This window comes from Larimichthys crocea, chromosome XII (genome assembly GCF_000972845.2).
Source record: "Larimichthys crocea isolate SSNF chromosome XII, L_crocea_2.0, whole genome shotgun sequence".
NCBI classification, from domain to species: domain Eukaryota; kingdom Metazoa; phylum Chordata; class Actinopteri; family Sciaenidae; genus Larimichthys; species Larimichthys crocea.
In genome coordinates, this window is record NC_040022.1 from 9,731,823 (window position 1) to 9,749,935 (window position 18,113).

An 18,113-nucleotide genomic window follows, 5' to 3' on the forward strand; every position below is an offset into this window, starting at 1 on the left:
TTCCACCAGATGGCAGTATGATGCAGCGCATTAAGTTAATCCAGTCTGATCACTACCTTCAAATATTAAGGTGAGCATGGGACGACTAGTTTTAGGAATAAATAAAAGACTACCAAGCGCATAATTTTGTTGAGCTATAGTCTTCAGCCAAGAGTACAAAAACAACAACAACGACAACAACAATAATAATAATGTGATTTTTAATGAAAACATATATGCATTACAGATATTTAATTTTAAATTTGATTTAATTCATTTGAAAAGATTTTAAATAATAGTTTAAAAAAATAAGTTGGATAGGCTACCATAAAATATATAATGGTAAAATTCCAAGTCCTACATTACCTGTAACATAGTGAGCCATAAATTAGTAGGTTCATTATGAACAAATCATCATGTGGATACTGTATTATTACAGTCATTTGTTGTTGGGGTCACCAGCTCAGAAATCAAATAAGCACTGCCCCCTACAACACGCACGTGTGCGCATGCACGTCCACACACATTTTAAAGGAATTAACTTCACTTTCAGGGAAGACGGCACCTATCAAGTTGAAAATCTTGCCTGCAAGTTGTGTTTGCATACCGCGTGATTTTATTGAACATGTGACTGAACTAGACGCTCACATGGCTGCGGTGGCTGCATGATCCTCTTTAGTTCTTTAAAGTCCGGTAATCGGTAGCTCCCTCGGCAGCGACCATCTGGAGCAGAGGACCGCTGAAAAACACAGCGCCTACCCGGACAAATCATGGCGAACAGCGGGCAGAAAGTTGTGCTGATCACCGGCTGCTCCTCCGGCATCGGGTTACGAATCGCCGTCACGCTGGCCAAAGATGAAAAGAAGCGTTACCATGGTAAATGCGCTTTCTTCTACATTGTTTCTTTGATCGGACCTATTAGTAGCAAGCCTATAACAGTGTGGTTCGCCTGAAAGCCTATTCCGTGTTTACTTTCCCCCTGCAACGCTCTGCTGTTGCACCAAGCCTCCTTTACGCACAAAGTTCGGTTGAGTTTCATGCGCAACTCCCCGTCTTAACGCAAATAAGTGACTTAGTGTAGAGTCCATTGAAATATCTAACCCTAGTGATATCGGATCCATATCCTTTTGTAGGGACTGGGATTCAGTCGCCCCTTTGGTTCAACTATTATCATCTGAAAGCGCAGTTTCCAGGGTAGGGCTCTGCAAGGATGCCGCTTGCCAGGCGGAATCATAAAAGGAGTCTTGTCAGTTCTCTTTCAAGTGACTTCTCCAGCACAAAGCCCCCTTTTATCGGAGTGAATTGTAGACCGCCTGCTCCGGTTTAGTGCCGTGTCTAATGTGCTTATAGTCCCCTCACTGGAGCGAGTGTTGAAAGGGGTACAAAGTTTGAGACCTGTACAAGCGAGGGTTCACTCTAAAGCAAGGGCCTTGTTTGAAGTCTTCATTGGTGCACAGTGGACTTAGGGTGTCCCACTTTGACATTGTTGGTCTGTTCTTCTCCTCTCCTGCTTCCCAGCCATCATTAATGTCATTGTAGGAACTGAAGATTCAACCATGTCATGGAGCCTCAGAGAGAATTACATTAGATCACCTTCCCACCCCCACCCCTTTTGGTAAAAGTTTGCCCTCAAGACCCCCCCTTGTTGTTTGATGTGACTTAATGCAGAATAACATAATTGGCCTTTGGTCTGCAGTCAGTGAGCTAACAGTGAAACCCAGGTTTTCAGTAGTCATCTTATACATTCTCTAATGAACCTCATTTTAGCCAAGTCCCAACTTCTGTCATTTTCCACGTTAGGAACCAATGTGCCAGGGTTAGTTCAAGTTTTCTCTATCTTTGGGGGCCATCAGGCTCTAATGCAATTTATTACCGTGAAATAGATGAGCAAAACAAAAGTGATTAACTGCTCCCTTAACACTGGTTTGAGCATTTTATTTTTTCACAATGTGACCTGCTTTCAATAAGGCCACCTCTGAGCAATGACGCTGCTCTGCTCTTTTCCCAGGAAATCCAACTGAGATTAAATATTGCATTGTGCATAAAGTAGTAATTAGTTGCAGTAACATGCACCAAACTCAGCAAAACCCCTAAAAGACCTCTGTGTGCACTGCAATGTGGTTCATTCAAGAATGTTTAAGCAGCCCAAAAGTAATTCCTGCAGGAGCCAGAAGAACAATGGATCTCTTGTTCACTTCTCTACCAATACGTAAATCTCTTTGTTGCTTCATGGACACACAGATCTCAAATCATAAGATTAGGCTTAATTAGACTTTATGATACATTCCTAATGCATATTCACATGACACATGGCACAGTAACAGTCTTAAATGTTTCATTATTATACAGCATGAAATGGTAGTTCAGTAACATTGCATGGCATTGCAAATCCTCTACAGAATAGCAGAATCCTCCTAATCTTACTTATCCAACGCTGTCTCAGTTCAGACAAGAAACAGGTGAGGGTTTGCCTTTATCTGTCAAGGGCAACAGGCAGATTCAGATGAATGTGTTAAAAAGAAGTTGTTTACTTGAACTGATTGCCATTGTGCAATGGCACTGTCTTTCTTTTCTCTGCTAGATACTGTCAGTCAGCACAGTGTTAGCACAACACACAACATGGATGAAGTAGCCAAGTCAACACTGTGCTGATAGCTGCTGTCACTGGTCATGATAGATTCCTTTGCTGTATGTAGGTTAATGTTGCTCAGCGTGTAAAGTTCAGGGGAAATCAATTCTGTGTACTGTAAACTGACAGGCGTGGTCATTGCTTGGAACTCTGACCCGCACATCTGACTGTGTCACAACTGTGCGTGTGTGTATGTGCTTGTTCTTGTTTGTGAGTTTGTTTGTTTTAAGGACTTGCAGCGCTTACATGCAACTTGTATTTTTTCATCCTTGCTTTCTTTTATGCATCAGTGTACCAAGGCATATTCCTGGTATTTGAAAATCTACTTGGCAATAATCTCTAATTCTGATCCTTTGAGTGGTTAAGTCATAGTTAAGAGGATTGACAAAACAATTCAAAAAACAATTATTCCTGGTTTTCTCAATGATTCCACATCAAATGATGAATAGTGAAAGGTGTGAAATAAAGTACTAAATTGGCTCTGTTTGTAAAGAGTAAACCCACATCACAAGCAGAGAAGAATAACATTTTACACTTTTCTGTCCTTCCCTATCAGTCATTGCCACCATGCGGGACCTGAAGAAAAAGGACAAGCTGGTGGAAGCAGCAGGAGATGCATATGGCAAGACGTTGACGTTGCTTCCACTAGATGTGTGCAGTGACGAGTCTGTCAAACAGTGCATCAACAATGTAAAGGACCGCCATATAGATATCCTGAGTGAGTGGGACACACCTGAAACTAAGCCTGCATCCCCCATTTGCCACCTTCTTTTATTTATCCTATGTATGTGGATGTGTATACATATGTTTCTTCCTTTCAATATATATATGTATACTTTTTTTTTCTAGAACCACTGATAATTTTTTTATTATATAACCTAAAGTGATTAAGTAATATACCATATAGCCTTCTTCAGTTTCTTATCTGTGTGTAGGAATGATTGTAGACTTGTCAAGTGAAAAAGCAAAGATCATGGTACAGTGTTATTACTCCACAAACAGTGGTCACTCTCTTGTAACACTGTCTTCCATGGTTTTGCAGTTGACATTAAGACTTGGTCGGGGGAGGAGATTGAGAGAGTCTTGAGATTCCAGTGGGCAGATTCATTCTGCACCAAAACAGAAAGGATCATCATACTGATATACTGTGAAATATAAATGAAACTATGTCTACAGCTCTATCTTCCCACAGCACCTTCTTTTTTTTACTTGTTCTCTTTCTAAACGCAGGCATTCACAGCTAAAACAAAGCCAAAGATGTATTTTAAATTTCATAAATCTCAACATGTCACTAACAGTTCATTAGGTCCTTGTTACTGATCACTCTATGAACATCCAGGTCATTTCATAGTAATTTTGAGCTGCAGTACAGGGGCAGTAAATTGTATGTGGCTAAATAAATCATTCTTGAACAGGTAACTCTTTTCTTAAGGTTAAACATTTAGTCTGGATAAAGGTTCTATTTATAAACCTACTTCCATTCTAAGCTAAATCCAGCATTACGTTTACCCCTTCACCTAAATACTAAAGACCCAGAGGCCAGTCAACATGGACTATCGTTACACCACATCTTTCTGTTGTTGTCACACACTGACATCTGGTGGAAATATTAAGCAATACCATGTGTGATCTATCAATGAATGATCTATTCTTGTAGAGAGAACAGAGCATATAACAGTACAGCTATCACTTTATATTATGTCAAGAATATTTAACCGTTAAAAAGTTTTGATAATTGTGGTGTTGGAGATACAAACAGTGTGTCACCAATGTCTTTCCTGTCAGTCAACAATGCAGGTGTGGGCTTGCTGGGACCTGTGGAAAGCATCAGCATTGAGGAGATGAAAAAAGTATTTGAGACCAACTTCTTTGGTGTTGTTCGCATGATCAAAGAAGTGATGCCAGACATGAAGAAGAGGCGGTCAGGACACATCGTGGTCATGAGCAGTGTCATGGGTCTTCAGGGTATGATTTGTCTGTATGTAACAATAAATCCTAAAATCTGAAATCTGGTTAAGTTTGATCCAAGAAGATGACTTTGCAGTTGTTGCCAAGAACACTGCACTCAGAATTGCAAACCATTTTAGCAAAAATATCATAAATGACTGGAAATCTAAATATTTTTTGATATAATTCAGACATCTTTATGTCTTTCTATATTTGAGCTATGAATCATCATCATCTTTTGTTCTGTACTTTAGGATCTATTGAATTAGTGACCTCAGAAATCATAGTTTATAGTACCATGCAATATAATTTAAATAAATAATTTAATAAAGGGTCACTTAACAAGCTTGAGTTAATATATGTGATTGAATTACATAACAGAAGCCTTTTTGTTGAAATAAAACACTGATTTTTATCTTGATGTAATCTGCTATAAAGTATTCTAATAGTAGTGCTGACCATAGTAACGACCCGTTTTTCTTTAAGCTTATATGAGAATGCTGGTGAGATGAAATCTAAAAATGTTCCTGCATTTAAAACTTGAACCTTCTTTTATTTATTAGCTGTTGGTCAATGTCTTTTACCTTTGACTAACAAGCAGTTGAAAAGAATTTTTAGTGTTTGTTTTAACTTGTTTGAAGTGTCAGATGGGTGGAGTCTACCAGCACAGGTTAAAGAGTATCTGATAAGTTGTCAGTCACAAGTTAGATAAACTGACTTATTCTGTCTGGCACTTGTATTGTCCTAAGTGACACCTGTCTACTTAATTTAAGTATCTTTATGTGTAAATGTTTGACTCATGTATGATGTTAATTGAATAGTGTGAAATCTGATAATGCAATGCACTGAAGCTGTCCTTTATCTCTCTGTTTTGTTGGTTTAGGAGTGGTGTTCAATGATGTTTACACTGCCTCTAAGTTTGCCATGGAAGGTTTCTGCGAGAGTATGGCCGTGCAACTGATGAAGTTCAATATCCGGTAGATTAGCCTCTTTCCTCTTTTTTTCCCCTTTGCATCTGTCTTTACTTTGTAATGTTCATGCTTCCTTACAGGGCTTTCTGCATTTGACTCCCTACAGGTTGTCCATGATTGAGCCTGGCCCAGTGCACACAGAGTTTGAGACAAAGATGATGGAGGATGTAGCCAAAATGGAGTATCCAGGAGCAGATGCTGACACAGTTCGTTATTTTAAAGACGTTTACCTGCCATCTTCCATAGATATATTTGAAGCCATGGGCCAGACGCCAGACGACATAGCCAAAGTAAGAGAACAGGTTTATACCAAATATGTCAAAGAATTCAAGAATAAATGTTGTGTTTCTGTGATAACATTGCAATGAAAACTTTCTTTTGGTTGTCTCCAGTGTCTTAAAAAGGTTATTGAGTCAAGCAGCCCTCGCTTCAGGAATCTGACCAACAGCCTCTACACACCCATTGTGGCCTTAAAGTATGCAGATGAGACTGGTGGCCTGTCAGTCAACACCTTCTACAATCTACTCTTCAATTTCGGTCCTCTCATGCACATCACCATGAGCATCCTCAAGTGTCTGACATGCAGCTGCTTGCGTAGACGCACCATCTCACCTAACTGAAGAGGGTGTCCAATCCTGTCCCTTTCCCTTACCTTCCCAGTTTGTTGCCCCGAACCCAGATCTTTTTGGGCTAAGCGGGTAGAGTAGAGCCAGTAACCCTGGAGAGACGACACACCTTTAGTTCAAAGACACTACCATGATAAGCTTTGAAAGCAAACATGCACAGTTGCACAAATTTGTCACAGAGGTACGCAGGTTGACCTCACGTATTCACACATTCACAAGAAGCATACATACACAGAAACAAAGAAATATAAGCAAGACGCGCATTGGATAAATGTAAACAAAGGCCATGCCTTAGTCATTGCTTTATGGGAGGAACTGAGCAGAGTTGTAAGTGGTTAGATGTAAATATTGTTTTAAATACACAGACAGGACATGAGATATGAGCCCCATGGACAGATAAAGCACAAAAATGAACTCAGTTACAGAGAAAAACATTAAAGTTATAGAGAAGTAATAATGCTATAATTTGTAGCCTAGATGACTATACACCAAGGCTCACCAGAGTTATAACATGTATGACAAAAACAGAAAGAATATATCAGCTTTTTTTTTTGTTGTTGTACCCTTAATTTGATGTTTTCCTTAACATAGTGTTCTCATGGTCATAACTGCTGTTGAATCATATTTTTAATCTTTTGATGAACTGAATGTTTTGTTTTGTTTTTGTTTTGTTTTTTGTTTTTCAAAGGTTTGTGAAGGGTTGGGTCAGATATGTTTAATCTAGCGTCTTGATTTAGAAATAAACAAAATTCTGATTTATCCTAAAATGTTTTGTTGTTCTTGTCTTTGTTTGTTGTTGTTTCTGAGGATCTCAATGACAAAATGTAACTGTTTTGACTAATAATTCTTATTGATAAAACAGCTTGGCAAGGTCTTTCACATTGTCTGCAGTCTCCTTGGATACCAAGAGGGGTCAGTATTTCACAGTTCTTTCTCTGGCAGCCAACCTGTGGATTTCACGGGATCAGCATCAAGTGGGGTTGAAGCTGTAGTGTAAAGGAATTTGTCCTCAGTGGCCTTAGATAAACAAGTGCACTATGATTGAATAGTTAAAATCTGTAGCTTATGGTCCTGCATGGTTGCAGATACTAGTAAGCATGTTTTTTTTTAAAAGCAGATTTAATTAATTTATTGGATTTGTTATGAAATGTTTCAATGATACAATAGCCAACAACAATTTATACTGATGATTTTTTAAATATATGCTTATTTTGAAAGATAGATATTCTTTAGTGGTAAGTACTATAGAAAGTTTTCATGTAACAAAACATGTAACTGCGAACAGAGACTGTATTCAGGTAAAGACACACATGATGCCTCTTGTAGAGCACATACTTGTTTTTAAATATGCATATTTGTGAGTGTGCATGCCTGTGCACATATGCAGACATTAGCATGTGTTTGCATGCAATGCGTGTGTGTGTGAGTGTGTATGTGAATGTGTTGTATGAGCATGTCTATGGGCCAAGTTAGTGATCTGTTGATGGATATAAAGAGGTCATGGCCTGCTCCCCATCAAAACCCCTCCCTTGAACCCCCACCCCTCACACACACACACCCTGCTTTGTGCCGTGTGAGAGAATGTGACCTGGTTCCCATCCCTGAGGAGGGGTGAACCCTAATGACGGCCTCCTCAGACACATTGCGCAGCCCTGAGCCTCCCTCTCCAGCTGGCCCCCTCAGCCATTGGGCCAGGACCCCCTGGTCCACACTGGGAGAGGCCTGCAGTCTGGCTTGGACAGACCAGCCAGAGTTTTTCCTGTCTACAAACACCCTGTACCATCCTATCCAGCCATGCCCTGCCTAACCCAAATTGGTTACACTCATCCGGGTCTGACTGCATGGAGCTCATCATCAGAGGACAGTGCAACTGGTTGCAGACCTGTAGTTTCTATGCAGTATACAATGAGCAGAGCGCCTCAGCTCTGTGTATGTGTCTTCATCACAGGCGACAGCTACGCACAATGGAACAAAGACGCTGTCAATCACAATCAAATGGGTGTGTGTGCCGGGTGTGGAGGGGAAGGGGGAAGGGGATCCGAGGAGGTTGGGGGAGGAGTCTGAGTGTCCTGAATGTTCAGGGGGATGCCAAGACCCAATGTGGGACGCTGAAGGCTAAGGGCGGAGGGGGGTATGCCACATTTGGGAAAATGAGAATTGGGGTGCCCAGGCCTGAATGGAAGACCTGTTTACCAATTGAATGAATACAGGAGTTACGGCAAAGTCTCATTAAACAAGAGGTCTTATCAAACCATTGTTGTGTACCTTTGTTTCACAATCAGGAATGTAATTGCAATATAATGAGGGCAGTGTGACGTGGTTGGGCTTTCCTTAATTAACCCTGTCACAATTACTGAGCCTCTAAACATGCATAAACTCTGTCTTCATGTAACATTACTGTCTACTGACTAACACACCACATGCATTTTAAACAGAGAACACAAGTAGAGAGAATGAAAAAAGAGGAACTTCACTTGTTATCTTAGGCATGATTGTGGGAAACATTCTTTGCAGTCTGTCTGCCTTCTCTGTTTCCAGGTCATCGCTGGTTCAGTCATTTTACCATACACTCCTTTCACAGTCACCAAAGAACCACACCTAAGCTCGACTCAGAGACTGATGAGATAGACGGGGGAGTCAGAGATCAAAAACAAAAAGGAGCTGCAGAAGTCAGACAAAAGTGAGAACATAGTTTTGAAAATAGTAAAAGGAAAAAAGAAGGGTGTGCGAGTGGGATGCTGGTATTAAGTGGAGCTGATGTCTAGACAGGATGCTTCAGACTGATCCCAGGTCAGGATGGATCAAAATCCCTGGCTAGAAAAGATCCATTTTGAATCATTCTGAAAGGTGTCAGAGTGGTAAACAGATCCACCATGTGATGATCCTGGAATCAGAATATATTCAGGGCAGATGAAAGCTGAAAATAAGGTGGAGGTTAGCCACCATTTAACATGACTGCATCTGACTGGAGATATAACCACTTGGGACATATCAGATCTGGAATCTGAAGGGAGCTATCAATCTTTACATAGTCAAAACAAGAGAAGCCCAAGTTGCCCTGTGACAGGCCTGTGGCGGCTGGGTCCATTAGGGCACTAAAGGCCACATAGAGAAACATACACACCATGTCCAACGCTCCCTTTCCCTCCCTCTCTGTCCATTTATTTTCTCCTTCCTGCTTACTCACTCTCTGAGGCCCACTGTCTGTCTGCCCTCTCCTTCGTCCATCTCCATAACTCCGCTGTGCAGTGACCTCTCACAGACCCAACGTGGGTCACTTGTTTATTCACACACAGAGAAGGGGGGCATCATCTCTCGTTCTTAGTAGAGATGCTTGTTTGCAAAACCATTCAGGATCGTTTGGAGGTCAGAACATAAATCAAAAGAATCTTGGCTCTATTGGCCAGTCATACACATTGTTTTACTGACACAGAACTGCTATTGTCATCATTACAACATTAGTGTTGTCCCCGTTCCCTACTGCTTTTCCAGAGCATAAACAATCCTGCAGGAATTTCCAGACTTGGAGTCAGTTTGCCCATTATCGTATCGTTTCGTTCCGCTCTGTTCACTCTCTCAAAACTACGAGTTCCAAAGACTGTGAAACTCTGTGATTAGAGGGTTCAATCTGTGAAGAGGCATTATGATTCTGAATGATGGTTGATTGTGTTGGGTTTAAAGATGATGTAATCTGAGCTGGGGTAACATGATCCTTTTGTTTTTATTGTGGACAATGAGGTAAGATATGGGGTTATATTCCACAAGAAGGAAAGCTGCTGATGTCAATGCACAGATTTTTCTCAAAACCTGAAACTCCTGTTTGTGGGCAAGACAAGCCAGAGGGCATGATGAAGTAAAAAACAAAAAAAACAACAACAAAAACACATATCAGTGGGAAAAACAACACAAACACACTAGTGCACACCATGCATGTAAAGTGTGCATGTGCTCTCAAACAAAACACACTTTTCTCACCACTCTGTGCACTCACATCTCTTCCTGTAACATATCATCTTTCTTTGGGTTTCTAACCTCTTCCACCATGGATCAGTTGTTTCTCTTTCAATGTTGTAATTAGACGTCTGGGAATCTAGTGCGGAGGAGCAATCATATTTTTAATTTACAGAAAAATAACGATATGCTTTGCTTTCTGGTCTGACCGACACCAGCGATGGAAAATTTTCGACCAAGGGATGATTATCCTTTTAATTTGTTTCCCTTCCCAAGGATGGCTGTGTTTTTCTCTTGTGCCTTGGCAGCGCGTGGGTGAATTAAGTGAGTGTTTATGTGTAGACAGATAGATAGATAGATAGATAGATAGATAGATAGATAGATAGATAGATAGATAGATAGATAGATACATACATACATACATAGATAGATAGATACATAGATAGATAGATAGATAGATAGATAGACAGACAGACAGACAGACAGACAGACAGACAGACAGACAGACAGACAGACAGACAGTGACCTCATCTAAGAGTCTATAAATACTGAAGTTTGCCCATGCCTGGCAACCCTGGCTGCATCCCATACTTAATTTCCTGCCAGAGAGAAAACTCGCTCTGGAGCCCATCAGCACTGTCATGGATCTGATCTATTCACTGTTGCCATCTATAAAGATGAGAAACCAAACAGGGTGCAGGCACACCCATGCCAGGAAGCCTGTCTTACCCCAAAGAGCCCACATCATTGTTTATTCAGCTTGAGTGCATCATATCTTGGCAGCCAGGGTGAGAGTGAAGAGATATTCAGTTTAGTTCATAAGAACATAATCATAACATAGCTTCAAGTAGCAGCTCACTTAAGTATAAGGAATAATAAAAATGGCTTTTGTGCACACTTTCAGAGCAGATGAACGGTAAACTTTGTGCTGCATTCATGGATCCACTGAGGCTGATTTTTTTTCCCCTTCATCAAAACAAAAGAATGCCCCCGTCTATTGACCGTGAAAAGATGTTCATAGATTCGTCCCCAGTGAACAGATGTCTTTGTTGGTTATCGCCATTGGTAGGCCGCCTCCATTTGGCTCAGCCTAATCAGAACACAAACACGCCTCTGTCATTTGGCTGCTCTCCCTCTCACCCTCCATCTCTCCCTCTCATTCATTCTGTCTCTTATTAACTAACGCTACAAATTAGAATCTATTTTTCTCCCTCCTCAATTCATTTTCACTTCTATTTTTATATCCCCCTCTCCTCTTTTTTTTCTTGTTTATGGGTGTGTATGCATATGCAGTACAAAGGAAATCTCATCATATTCACTACTTCCCCCCACCTTTGCCTCTGATTTGCTTTCTTTCTTTCATCTTCCTCCTATCTAATCTACAGATCTAAATGGTGTGTGACAGACACCGAGACCTGGCATACATTAACTTTTCTTGTCTGTGCACATCCTGGTTTCAGTTGCCGGAGGGGAAGTGTTGCAATGTAAAGAGAATCCCTGAGGGAGAAGGCTTGTGCTGGATTCCTGGTGAATACAAGGTGGTCACGTCCTAAAAAATGTTCAAGTACAATATCCTTACACACACAAAAAGACATGTTTACATTTCTGCACACCTCCAGGTCAAACAATCACTTTGTGCATTCAAACATGACATGGAAAATTATTAACTGAACAAGAAAACCATTTGTCCAGAACCACAACAGAATCATTTTTAACTGCATTTTAGCAAATGTTATTTATTAAGTTAAGTATATTATGCTCAGTCATAACACACTAAATTTGGAAGCTCAGACACCTGAAACCTGTGTACCAAATCCAACCATGTCTACTGTGTTTACAGTTTGTTTTTGGATTTTGAATCCTTCAGAAGAGTTATTTTCAGTTTTAGAGGGACACTATCCAGAGCTGGCTACATCACTCCGGCCACTGTGTGCTGTCACTGGATTTTATAGTAGGCAAGATTTTTTTCTGCACTGTATACACAACCCACAGCATGTTCTCTATTGACTATACTGAACATTTGACATTGTTTTACAGTTGTTGTTGTTCCAGCATTGTGTTTATGTGTCCGGTGTATATTTTCAGTAGTCATTACCGTGTTATAAATACATTTAATACATTCAATACATTTTACAGTAAATAATAATAAAATGTGAGTCATATATATATAAAACTAACCACTTCTTTCAAAATTCATAAATACTTATTTCAGTCAAATTCGACCACCAGCAAAATTCATGTACTGTCTCTATAGCGCATTTTGCGTTTACTGACGAGACAGATTATACAAAACATCGAATGATTACTCTAGGTCTACACAGACAGCACTGTGTCACATATCAATACCTTTGCAGAAAGTAATAAGTAAAAAAAAATACAACAGCAACAATCTGCTTTTAATTTGGCAGTAGGCCAACAGGGATGTTTGTAAATTTTATATAACTACACATGCTAAAACAACATTTAATAACATTTAATTAAAAAAGACATTTATACATGGACCCATTCAAACATAAAGTATTAGCTTAAACAGAAAGAAAGTTTAAAACCCACCGAAGCCAACTAGGGCCTTTTGATGTGGAGCATTCATGTTCTCCATGTGCTCTCTGCGGCTTCCATCGGGTGCTCCTATTTCCAACCATGCTAAAACCATGCATATTAGGTAATATGAACACTCCTGCCATTGCCCTGAACTTGCTGCAGAACAGGAATTGGTTCCCGGAGACTTTAATGTAGCTGCCCATTGCTTCTAAAATAGGTAAAGTCCAACCCAACAGTTGGCTGCAGAGATGAATAAAGAAACAGCAAAATATATTTTCATTACAGTCCTTAAATAATTTATTACTGCAGCATCAATTTTAATTAACAACAAAAAAAAGCAAAGATCAGAATGATATGTTCTGTATTGCTCCAAGTCGATGGTGTTTTTAAAATACTGTGACAAGAATGTGTTTTTTGTTTGTAGAAAATGTTAAAATTGTAGTACAAAATATAAGTACATGAACCAAGCCGGTTTAATTTTTTTTCTTTTTCAACCAAAGCATCATCAAATATATGAAGAGATACTCTACACTAAATTAATGATGAATAATATAAAGATGAATCTGCAGGAACTTCTTCATATCTTTAAGGTCCAGTGTGTAAGATTTAGTGGGCTCATTCATGTATAATCAAACAAAATAATATATTTTTGTCAAATCATTACATTTGAATGAACCTTTTGCATCTATAGGTACCACTGATCCTCTTTCACAGAGAGGACAAACTAAACACTGGCTCTGGATATGGATTTTCATGTTTTGCGTATGTTTGGCAGTCACCATAATTTCTCCCTTCAAAGCTTGGAAGTGGCGTGCAAGGTGAGGAGGTTGTAAATCAGCAACAGCGCTAGATGTCATCGAATCCTACATAAACATTATGTAACTATTCTACCTTTTGCTACCCTGATTTATAGAACGATGGCTCTGCCATGGTGCTGATGGAGAACAGATCAGGTGTTGTGCAAGAGATGTAGCAGAGTGAGCAGGTATCCTGGCTTAGAAGACTCTGCTAACGTAAATCTTTAACTAGCTTTTCATCATTGCCGATGTTATAGTATCTCATGCCTTGGAATGTAGTTATGAATATACAGTAATTGAAAAGGGAAATATCTATTATGAAATAAGAACCAAATGTTTCCATGCCATATTAGAAAGACCAGACCTTTCTCCCAGATCCAAGCCCTCTTCATATTTCCCCTGACCTGTAGAGAATGGCCTAACTGTAGCATTTGCTAAAGGTCAGCTCTGCCATGAGTGCTGGACAGGACCCTACTCAAGTGATCACCCACTTCCTTGGGTTTTTGCCAGGAAAGAACACAGTGATGTGTTTGGTCCATGGTGGGAAAAGAATCCCTTGGAATGTGACTTTGAGGGAACCATGTGGGACCAGCAAGAGGGTCTTCCTTTTCTCAGGAAAAAGGCTACTCCTCCTGAGACTGTGGAAAGGTTGGAGGTCAGATGTACCCAGTGCCCACTCTCTGAACCACATAAAACCCACAGCTGATGCTGCAGCTCTGTCCAGAAACCCTCAGGGCAGTGGTGGAAAAAACTCACAACAGGGATAGCCATAGCCATCGATGTATGTTTAAGACTGTCATAGGGAAAGCTATTAACAATGCATGAGTTTTATACACCATCTTGTCTACAAGTGTGATATTTCAACAGATGACTAATGTCTACTTAGTCAGGTGAAACTAAGTGTTCTCGGAGGATATGATGTAAGCTAGGATATTGTTGCATGTCTATTATGCACAGTGTATGTGCTTTTTGCTTCTCAACACTTCTCTTATAGCTTTGTCTCTTGTTGCCCTGGGTTAGTGTCGTCCTATGTTTTGTTCCTGACATAATGCAACCCAACCAGCCAAGCAGTCCAGGCACCTCACAAAATGGCCTTTCTCCTACTCCAAGCTGTGTAAAAAAAGGGCTTAGTATTACACATGTTTTCCAGTTTCCTTCAGATATATTTATGACTTCATATTCAAAAAAACATAATCCCAGTCTCTGGAGATATAGTCAATGAAACACAGGAGAATATTCCTTCCATCTTCACCTCTATACCCCCCTCATTTCTCCTCTTGCAACACAAGCCCTCACAAGAAAATAATAAACAGATGAGTGGGATGGGAACAGCTCCCATTGAAAGCAGCCAGGTACTTAAGCAAACAGGCATCACTGCTTTGGTTCCCAGGCTGGAGGGAAGAAGGCAGGCCTCAGCCTGATTGTCCTAGTCACTGAGTAGAACCAGAAAAACCTGACAGAAATTACCGTTACCTGTCACTTTCATCCCCAACTTACTATCTCTACACACACCCCTGCGCAAGTCTGAACAAAAACCAACAGAGGAACTGAGAGTAAAACAACTATTTCTAAGACACCATCTGTGAGGATTAGTCGTTCTGTCTTGCACACTATCTGTGATTTTGAGTCAAGCAACTCTCCATTATTGGGTACTATAGTTGTTTGAGATGAGTTGTGCTCACAGTTGGATAATCTTGGAGAGCAGTGGATTCTCCCAGGCTTGTAGGCCCAGACCCATGCCAGAGAAATCTGCAGACAAACACAGACTATTAACTACACAGTTTCAGAGTATCAACCCCCCCCTTTCCCGCAACCTCATGCACACCCACACACTGAAACATACAACCACTTGCACAACTCTTTCCACAGCAGACACAGAACCACCAGAAGGCTCAAAATGGCTTTGTCTGTCACATACACATATCTCAGAGACTTCCAGCCTCGGCCTTATCATTCTGTTCAGAGTTCAGAAACGCCGGTCTACTCAGCACTCAAATACCCAGACAAAAGTACTGGCTTCATATCCCTGCTCTCTCTCTCTCTTTCATTCTCTCTCTGTATTCTGGCAAGGTCCACTTTTGCAAATTAAACACAGATCTCCCATAGATGCTGGGCTGACAGCTCCAGCTACGTGCCAACACTACTAAATGTCTGGAGGTCAGAGGGTCTAGGAACACAGGATTATCCCTACTGACTCTCTAGTGCCAGACAAGTATTTCAGTTGGCTCTAACTGTATATGCTTTTGTGTCACTTGGATCCATCTGTTGGCCAGTGACAGATAAACACCGCAATCATAGTGGGTTGATAATGTTTGCGACAGTGTTGACATCATAGAAATGAAATTACTGACACATACAATGCTGTATAGACACACATATGCATGTACACACGCATGTGCTGTATGCCAAATACAAATGCAAATAAAGAAAAGTGGTACAAGCCTCAGAAGTGTGTACAGACATAATCGTGTAGGTGGGTGCAGTGACACCGCAGCATGACTGAAGTGACGAAACCAAGGGTGTCTGGACTTGATCAGCACGTAGGCTTCTTGTTTGTGTGTCTATGAGTCATTCTATTGTCTGAACGGTCTAGCTTGTTTGAATCTCTGGCGACCAATGTAAAGTGCTCTTTCACTTCTGCTCCTGCAGAGTCGAATGACTTCTCAGATTATTCTTTAAAGACTGACAAGCATTAAAAAAAAAAAAAGATGTCATGTGCAACCTGTTGCTCTTTGTCTAGTTACGTATGTCTCTCCATTTCTCTGGGAGTGTATGCGTGTCTACATGTTTGTTTCACAGCGTGTGCATGTTGAAGCAGGGACATGCTTCATCATAATCAGTCTACCAGGAGCCACTTTGTACACTGGAACCCAGTATTATTGAATGCAGATGCACACTTTGAGAGAACAGAAGAAATGTCAGACGCCCCCGCTAACGTGGCTGAGTGTGCATTGAAGTGTTTGCACACACAACAGAGAATGCTACAGAACAAAAGCACAAAGCAAATGTGCGGAAGCCACAGCAGTCTGGTCCCTGTGGCAGTGGACTGGTCACTGTGGTGAGTGGGGTTGAGGGTTACGGTAGGGAATTGGGTACAGAGAACAGGCCCATGTATGGTGAAATCATGCAGACCCTCATTCCTCTGGCCTTACGAAAGACTATTTTGGGGCATTTTCAACTCTCCCACGCAAGCACAACAATTTTGGGGTTAGTTCATTTATTTATCTTTTATGTTTTTCATCTAATGAAGCCCAAGAGACGGACGTGTATAGTTGTTTTTGGCCTTTAAATCAAGGAGGAAAGGAGGAGGGGTGTGAGTGTGTCTGCATGCCTGAGTGTGTGACTGTAGCCTGAATAATCATAGCATTAGGTGCTTTTGAGCCTTACCCCAATGCACCACTGCTGCTATGACTCAACTTTCATATCTGTAGCCTATTGCAAAAGGTCTGCTCTGCAACACCACTTAGCCTAACCCTGTTGGTGTAACAGAGTGAGTTTCTAGCCCTGTACTGGTCCAGGCTGGATGTAGTTATGATTTATGATTATTCTCCTATACAGAGGAGGGGAGGGAAAGGAGGAATGAGGGAGATGGCGTGGGAGAGCCCCTGGGGAAACAAACTTCTCTCTCACAACCCCTATGCAGAAGGCCAAGAGCGGGGTTATAACCTAAGTTTCTGTTCAGATTTTTTTTTTCTCTAAATGCAGGTTTCACACACACACACACGCACACACACACACACACACACACACACACACACACACACACACACACACACACACACACACACGTACAACATGAAGGGACAAAGCATAAGAACAGTATAGCAAAACCTCTTCTGTTTTTCTAAGTAATAGCTTTTAACTTGTCTGCTGCTAACATTAACAGGCTTAACAGGACATGGAAATACTTTGTGGCTCCCCATTTTTGACTTAGTTTTCCTGCCACTATTGTAGTGACGGCTATAAAAAGTGCTCTATTATTCTTTTAAACAAGTCATATAACTCTTTTTTTTCTTTTTTTTTTTGCTGTCAACTGAGCTTCATAACCTATAATACATAAAAGATAAAGATAAAATGGGGGAGAATGATTTATACCTCATCAATTATTATAATATAGTTTGTGTCAGTGTGCATTTAAGGTAGATGAAAGATAAAAGGGTCACTAAGGGCCTTTTGGGATGTGAGTTATGGACCATAACAGACTTTATTAAATATTTCTGTTTGACTAAGACCCTCATAGAGTTGTGTGTTTTTTAAACATTCAGCCACATGAGACGACAGGCTTTCAGCAGCAGTGGTGTGTGACGGGCCGCTATGGGGTTGGTGACAGTTCTGCTGTAGCTACAAGGTCTCACAAAATATTTCCAATGGGAAATACAAAACATAAATAAGCAAAATGCTCACGTTCTCACCCTAGTGCTGATGATTAGACATCATTGATGAGTCTCGGGAGGTACAATATATTTGATCACTACGTTTTAGCATGTTTATTTGAGGTTACTTTTAATTTCCATTTAAGGTTTATATTGTATAACGAACTGTATAATGAACTAAAACCATGTAATTACAACTGTTATGTTCTATTACTGATGCATTACTGTGAAAAGCATTTTACTGTTGCATTTGATTAAGGTGGAACTAATCATAACAATTTTTATTCTATGAGGTCATC

The 18,113-nt window shown here is 40.5% G+C and overlaps 1 protein-coding gene across 1 annotated transcript; it reads left to right on the forward strand.

Annotated features, from left to right (window-relative positions):
• The first annotated feature begins 489 nt into the window (after positions 1 to 489).
• On the forward strand, positions 490 to 6,919 carry rdh8a (retinol dehydrogenase 8a). The gene is made up of 6 exons (XM_019259110.2): positions 490 to 855; positions 3,165 to 3,326; positions 4,394 to 4,573; positions 5,439 to 5,532; positions 5,633 to 5,816; positions 5,919 to 6,919. Exons 1-6 carry the CDS (start codon positions 750 to 752, stop codon positions 6,144 to 6,146), a joined length of 954 nt encoding a protein of 317 aa, XP_019114655.1. The 5' UTR covers positions 490 to 749; the 3' UTR covers positions 6,147 to 6,919.
• The last annotated feature ends 11,194 nt before the right edge of the window (positions 6,920 to 18,113 follow it).

Coding starts and splice junctions, on each gene's coding strand:
- rdh8a (XM_019259110.2), top strand. CDS start 750: ATGGCGAACAGCGGGCAGAAAGTTGTGCTGATCACCGGCTGCTCCTCC. Junction 4,574..5,438: donor CAGTGTCATGGGTCTTCAGG/GTATGATTTGTC, acceptor TTGTTGGTTTAG/GAGTGGTGTTCAATGATGTT. Junction 5,533..5,632: donor CTGATGAAGTTCAATATCCG/GTAGATTAGCCT, acceptor GACTCCCTACAG/GTTGTCCATGATTGAGCCTG.